At 31.6% G+C, this 7,673-nt stretch overlaps 1 protein-coding gene across 1 annotated transcript; it reads left to right on the top strand.

Moving 5' to 3' along the window:
• Nucleotides 1–2,802: 2,802 nt before the first annotated feature.
• LOC134279691 (angiopoietin-related protein 7-like) lies at nt 2,803–6,412 on the top strand. Its single transcript, XM_062762114.1, has 6 exons — nt 2,803–3,459; nt 3,550–3,689; nt 3,797–3,893; nt 4,090–4,263; nt 6,003–6,265; nt 6,378–6,412. The coding sequence occupies exons 1-5, from the start codon at nt 2,838–2,840 to the stop codon at nt 6,263–6,265; spliced, it is 1,296 nt and encodes a 431-aa protein (XP_062618098.1). The 5' UTR covers nt 2,803–2,837; the 3' UTR covers nt 6,378–6,412.
• Nucleotides 6,413–7,673: the final 1,261 nt, after the last annotated feature.

The following is a 7,673-nucleotide window of genomic DNA, read 5'->3' as shown; positions in this document are numbered from 1 at the left end:
TTCATTGAAGCTATCACACCTATTAAATAGAACATTACCAAGAAAAGACGCGAAGATTAACTCGTGGCGTTTGGCGTGAAATTATGAATAGTGACTTAGCCTTTCATAATTCTAAGACAAAAGCACTTTATACAGAGGTACTGTGTATACAAGAAGATTCAGAGAAGAGGTCCCAACAGCGTACATTTTATTTAGCGCGTTGGATTTTCATTCTGGCGACTTGGATTCAATCCCCCTCTGTGCAATATTTTCAGCTAGAGTTTAGGGGGTTTTTTCCGAATCGGACGGAAGACCTCTCGTTGCTCGCAACGAGATCGTATCTACTCTTATTTTATTTTTTTACGTACATGTATTTTGTACTGTGTTTCGTGATGTAATATTAGGTTTGTCACTCTTTTATACAAATAAATGAAAATGAGATTAAGCTCCGTCCATTTTGTGACGTAAGCGGTCCAAACATCGATTTTTGCCCGCTCAGAAAAACATTAATACAGTTACTCTTTCAATAAAGATTAGTATAGGAACAAATTTTTAAAGGTATAACAAAGCACTATTAGATTCGATTTGTATTGATAGTTAGCTGTGAAACCATGTAAACAATTATTAACAAAGTTAAAAGTGATAAGGAAATAACTCTGTGGCCACTTGTGGTTGCTTTAAATCGTACCCCCATTTCAACCAAAAAAAAAAAATCTAGAACATTCAGCATGCAAACAAGCTTCATTTTTAAAGTAAAAGTCGGCCTGTAATTTTTTTGAAATAAATCTCCGAAATCTAAATTAAACAAGAGAATCTTGCTGTAGAAATTACGAAAGTCGTTCAGAAATTAAGCGGACTTGGAGTTCCTGTTATGCTTGAGTTACCTTGTCTGTTCAACATCCATGCACTATTTCTTGGCAAACTTAAAATCTAAAAAATAAGTAAAGCGTATTCTTTTTTTTTTTTTTAATACCAAAAACTGCAAGTACATATATATGAAATACTAGTATAGTGTGACATTGGTCATTCTATTTTAACCCCTTCCATGGCATAGATTTTAAACATGTCTAGACAAATTGATATTAAGATTTTAATGCATTTTTCTGGTATTTCTTGTAATTTTAGTATATACCAATGCATATATATTCTGAAAGCAGGTACTGTGTACTTTCCGAAAATGATTATAAAAATATAATTTTAGTTGCCATGGCAATGAAATACAAAATAATCATGCTTGAATTTCCATTTATTTAATAATGAGTTTCATTTTGGTTTTTCTTTGCTCTGTTAAATATATTTAAAAATATTTTATTGTTGTGTTTTTATGAGCATGTTGTACATTTTTTAAAAATCCAATTTAAAGTATTTTAGAGAAAATGGGCAGGGTTGTTAGGTACATGTAATCACCAGAATTTAGCATTTTTACATATAACTTGTTACCCCTGCATTGATTTCAATAATGGCAAATTCGCTCAAATAGTGCACAAAGTTTAAGACAAGCTAGCAAAATAGTGGTACAACCAATAAAAAAATTTTCTATATATTTTTTATCGTAATTATGTTTTCTTTCTAACGGTGCAAGAATTATTCTGATATTTGTAGTATTAACGAAGTTATGAATGTTTGAACACAATAAACATCTTTTTCAAGTCAGATGCGTAGAAATGCGTATATGCCTTGGAAGGGGTTAACAGCACGTATCAAGTTTTCGCACAGGCACCTTAAGTATGGATCGATACCCCATCCTCTTGAAAGTTTTCATTTAAAAAAAATGTAAGAGCGTAAAATATGTCAAAAATATTTCTTTAAAAATTCCTCTTCAATCACTTCCATATGTCGTTCTATGCAAGCAGATTTTTCACGTTTAGCGAATGGCCTTATACCGCGCTATAATAAAAATCAAACCGCTTAAGGTTATTTTCTAAAAGTTATGGTTCGAGTTTGAAATTTAAGCTCTTATTTTCATAACTATGTTAAACATTAATGACATATTTTTTAATATTTTTTGTTATAGACTTGTATATACCGTATATTATTACATATGTGCCTGGAGTCATACTTTTGTGGATTTAAGAAAAAACTCTGTCCATGGGGATATGATTTCATGAAAGAATAAATGACATATGTGTAATATTTTACATTTCGTGATTGACATTGCTTGCGAGGTTCTTCATACCTCAAAGACAACGGAAATAAATATCTAACAAAAAATTATGACTCATCACAGCAGCTACTTTTATATACCTATTATTAATTTTATCAAAAGAAACAAACATCGCAACAATTATCTGAAAGTTAAATGAACAGGACAAGAATACTAGTAACAGGTAAAGAAAATAATAAGAATAAGAGAATCAGGTAAAAAAAAGAAGCCCGCAATAATAATTGGTATAAGTATAATATCAAATTCTAAACAGCCTCAGTTTATGACATCCACTACTTATAGTATTGGAGATATTCAAGTGTGAAATACACACTTAGCATGTGATGGTTATTCTTGTTTTGGTTTACATATTTACATGACACGGCAAGGAGGTTCAATTGCTTCAGTACTTCTGGCCTTATTATCAATTCTATTTCCATCTACAAAAAAATTAATGATACAACCAAACCACTTGAAGTGATAAGTACGTTCTCCTTTTGGCCCAGTATAAGTGATTTGTATTATGCACCATCAAGAAATTTCAAGTATTCTGCTTTAACCTTCCGCAATCTTGAGAAATTCCGAGATATCTCTTTATACTCATGATGTTATCCGATTGAGGAAATCCCCGAACGCCTCTATATATACCTCATGAAATGTCTTGTTGAAACACGACATTGATATCCTCTGGTAAGTTCGCGTAAAAATTGGAAGAATGATGTCTTTAATTCTGGTACTGTTCTTCATGTCAATACATCATGTCCTGGCGGCTTCCTTGTTAACCGGCACTAACGATCCGAACTCTTTGATCCACGACAGACGTGAAATAAAGGAGATCGATGTTCTGCGACAGCTCATCAACCAGGAGACTCTCATCCGTTTTAGCATTGTTAAAGACGTCAAAGCAACTGTGGATGACGTCAATTCTGTTAAGAGAAATGTCGCTTCCACAGAAACGCAGTTCTCCTCTCTTCAGCAGACACTAAATGGATTGAAAAATCAGGTCGATTCTCTAGCCAAAGATAAGAGATTAGCGGAGAAAGCAGAAACATTACAAAGGGAAGTTAATACTCTTAGCAGACAGAACCGGATTTTGACACAGAAGATAGAAAACTTGGAAAAACAGGTTGAAGTAAACAAGACAAACTTTTTACAGCAGATGGTAGACGCATTACAAAGACAGGTTACTTCTATGAGTCAGGAACAGAGAAGAGAAAACAAGAAAATTGCAAAGAATTGCGAGAACAAGATTCAAGAAATCGAGCAGAGGTTTAATAGAAACCTCACTGAGATTTACGAACTTCTAAACAACAGAACATTGCAAACCGTCACAAAAGGTATTCACTCTCTCTCTTTCTCTCTCTCTCCATGTATCTCTCTACCTCAGTGTGTATTTCTTATATCAATTATATGTTGTTCTTTTTAAGATTCCAAAATAATTACGGACTGTAAGGATCACTTTCTACAAGGTTATAAACAATCTGGTATATACAGTATAAACCCTTTCTGTAACGAGACTCAGGTACACGTGTACTGTGATATGGAGACAGAAGGCGGAGGGTGGACAGTAAGATTTCTCTCCCTTTCTTTTGAGTTTTTGAAAAAAAAAATTAAAAAAACAGATTTTTCTTTATTCTGTCTTAAAGATATTTATTTTCTGTTGTTAACTTGTAGGCAATCCAGAAGCGAGTGAGTGGATCTGTAAGTTTCGACAGAACGTGGGTGGAGTACAAGGATGGGTTTGGTTCCCCTAATGACTCCTACTGGATAGGTCAATAATTATATTACTTTATTACTTTATTAGCAATGTTTATGTTTTTTTTGCATCTGTGTATGTTTCAGGGAAAACAATTTTTTTAAAAATGCATTTCTTTGCAATTCATATCTTTTCAATACTGTATGAATTGATATAGCAATTTTATGTATATTGATTAAACTTAATACACCCGTACAATTAACTATTGAAGGAAATGACGTCATTCATCAGCTTACTAAGGGAAGAAACTCCTCTTCCTCCCTCTACGTCTCCATAATGTTACAAAATGGAACAATTTTATATGAACTATATCGACAGTTCTCTGTGTCTGATGGAACGGACAAGTACAAACTTTTTCTTGGAGGTCCAGCTACCGGAACTTTGGGTAAGTGATAAGTAAAGTGTGTGTTACAACGCACTTTGAAAAATTACGTACTTTGGAAAAAAAAAATTCAAAGTGCGTTAAATTTGGAACCAAATTAACGCACTTTGAAAAAATAAAATTTCTTTTCAAAGTGCGTTTATATCAACCATATAAACGCACTTTGAAAAAAAATGTATGGGTCGGTCAATATTCTTGAAAATCTTGGGAATGATAAATAATTTAACATGTTTGTTAAGTCTTCGGTGGTTAGGTCACTCCAGGATGTAAAAGTGAGCGATTTTCATTTTTCTATGCTTTGAAAATTCTTTCTTATCAAATGTTTTACTGTCAGTAATTTTTTTTCCAGTTTGCATGCATGTTATATAAACTAAAATTTATTCAGTATTGCAAATAAATATATATACGTGGGTGTAACATAGGTGTATTTACCGGAAGGGGGGGGGGGGGGGGGCTTAAACACACAATTTTTTTGCAAAGATATACATATCATAGGCATTGAAAATTGTTTAAGAAAAAAGAGTTGAGCTGAGAGACCTTCTACTTCTCCTTGTTCTCAATAATGAGTACATGTAAATTAAGTTTTTCGAAAGATGTAATTAATATTATACATAGTAAAATCTAATTCTAGAATTTTTGTTTTATGCATAATTTTTTCAAAGTGCGTAAAATGTCATCGTGGTGATAAATGCATTTTTTTTTCAAAGCTGCATAATTTTTTCAAAGTGCTTTGCCACAAGTGTGTGACTATTCATTGATCCGGCACTGATAAAAAAAAGGGAGAGAAATAATGAGAGTGAGAGAAGAAAGGAAATGAACAATTAGGAGAAAGAGAGGAAAATAAAAAAGAGATGTACTTCTCCTATAAGACGGATATGGCAATTTTAATCCGTCTTGTCTTCCGCTAGCAAAATGAATGTATGCTCTATCTCTTATTAATGCGTTGCCCCCCCCCTTTAAAACAATAATTCTTTTTAAATAATATTAGATTAATATTTTAATACTAAGTACGCCTCCCTCACTATATTATGTAACTATATTAATGGTTAAATGTCTTTAGAATATCATTTTTGCATTGAATGAAGAGAAATTCTGTAACATATTTAATGCTAATACTATTGTATTTGTGAAATTCATTCATAAATTTTAACGATTCCTATCAGATAATTTATTTTATTCACGTCACGCTATTCACCACAAAACTATCGTATCATATAATTCTGCTCGGCGTCTTTACGCTTAATACGCTAATACCAGAAAATAACGGCATGTTATGATACAAATAATAGATCTAGAGAGAGAAATGGAACATTATAAATGATAAATTGCTATTATGTACGTAATTTTGATGTATTCATATTTTTTGATTATTTCACTGAATATGGGGAAATATTGTTTAGAAAAGAGTGAAATTGAGTTGAGTGAGTTAAAGAATTAGATATTACAACGGAAATCAATGCATTTATTTCAATGATAATCTACATAACTTGAGGTATAATGCTATTTCAAAGTTTATGTAACTTGTTTGAGTCCTGTGTATGGTGTGCATAGTTCATTGGAATCATTCCAATGTCTTTGTTACTTGTTGGACATTCATTTAAGTATCATATATCAATTAATTTATTTCAAAGTTCATGTATCTTGATTTTGTGTTGAGTAGGGATGATTGATTTTGAAAACTTTCAAGAAGTAAATGAAGGACCTTGAACTGAGTTAAGTTTCATTTTATTTTTTTTTTACAGGTGACGCTATGTTAGATACAGGTTATTCCTTCCACGATCTGTCTGGGATGTCCTTCTCTACCCCGGACAGGGATAACGACGGATGGATTGGTGGACACTGTGCTGCTCGCAGTAACCGTAGAGGAGGTTGGTGGTTCAACAGATGTCACAACGCCTTCCTTAACGGTCAATGGTCATCGTGGTCCTGGTACAGACCATGGTATCCCACAGTGAATGATAGGGCATTAGTGAGGAAGACAATGATGCTAATCAAACGTCACTAGGTAAACAACTGGTTTTGAATGAAATAAATTTTATTATCTGAAATCGTAGCTATAAATAGCCGCAAGAAAAGATTTCTAGTTTATCCTTCTTTTACACTGTTTTGTTTTACAGATGCAGAATCAAAAAAGAAGAGATGGACAAATTATTTTCATTATTATTCTATTATTCTATTGATGTTAAGAATTCCTTGTTTCAATAAACGTTTCTTAATAAAATTGGTAATCCTTGTGAATGGATATCTATTTGTGTACTTGAATAATGTCGAAATTGATATCATCATTATTTGTATACATTTTAATGTTAATTGTACATATACTATTACATACCTTATTTGTTATAGAACTAAGTTGTATATGTGTATATATTAAATGTTAATTATGTCAATGTCTTTGTCCTCATTTTTTATAATTTTTTTTTCTTTTAAATTTTGTTTCATTTGAAAATAAAGTATAATAATCATGCCTTAAAGTCTATTTAAGGTAAGGTTTGCGTCTCCCTCCAACTCATATTTTTTTTAATATGCACACATGCTATATATCAATTTATTCAGGTAGATTAGCTTCATCATTTAATATGATTTTCAAAGATATTGCCCGTCCCATTTTTTTAGTAAGAAAAGCCAAATTTAACGCATTTCATATTTCACCTCGAATATTATTTTCATTGAAAAAATTGATTTATTTTATAAATTATCAAACTTTCATAATTTAAATGACCTGAATTAGTATAATTCATGCTTCTATTATTCAAACTTTTAATTTTCCGTTATCAAAAATGTGAAAATTTGGGTAAAAAAGAAGATTTTTCAATTTTCCTTTGTAAAGTGAAACCGTTGCCATGGCAACAAAAATATAAAAATCAACGTTTTACATATCTACTGATTCCATCAAAATCCATGAAGTTATTAATTTGATCATTTTCATTAATCTGAACTAAAAAAATATGTATGTCCCCAATATTATTTCCATGGAAACAGGGGCTATATTATGGGTTCGGAACATAAAAATCAGGCTTTTTCTACACTTTTAAAGAAAACATTGATATCACCTTGCCATTGTGAATGTTAGAGCTAAATGTTATTTTTGATATTGTTTTTAAGCATAAATTGGCCAAAAATATTCAAAATAAAACTCCTCTTGTGCTACATGATGGTCTAAAAATTTATTCCGTGGAAGAACTCTAGTATTTATGGCAATCTTTACATCTGAATATTCTGATGAAATTGTCCATGAATTATACTGCAACACCTTTAGAAGTACATGTATATGTCTATAAACATACTTCAGAACATTTTGCAACTAAACCAATTGAAAGCCTATGAATTTGACCTCATGCTGATTTATTTATTCCAACATGTAGTAACTTCTAGACATCTTTGTAGCAAATTTTCTTTATTCAGTTATGGCT

The sequence above is a fragment of the Saccostrea cucullata genome, unplaced genomic scaffold, assembly GCF_032062105.1.
Source record: "Saccostrea cucullata isolate Sc308-1 unplaced genomic scaffold, CSIRO_AGI_Scuc_v1 ctg5138, whole genome shotgun sequence".
Taxonomy (NCBI): Eukaryota; Metazoa; Mollusca; class Bivalvia; order Ostreida; family Ostreidae; genus Saccostrea; species Saccostrea cuccullata.
Note: the sequence above shows the minus strand (reverse complement) of the source record. Positions and strands in the feature narration are given on the sequence as shown.

Coding starts and splice junctions, on each gene's coding strand:
- LOC134279691 (XM_062762114.1), top strand. CDS start 2,838: ATGATGTCTTTAATTCTGGTACTGTTCTTCATGTCAATACATCATGTC. Junction 3,460..3,549: donor ATTGCAAACCGTCACAAAAG/GTATTCACTCTC, acceptor GTTCTTTTTAAG/ATTCCAAAATAATTACGGAC. Junction 3,690..3,796: donor CAGAAGGCGGAGGGTGGACA/GTAAGATTTCTC, acceptor GTTAACTTGTAG/GCAATCCAGAAGCGAGTGAG.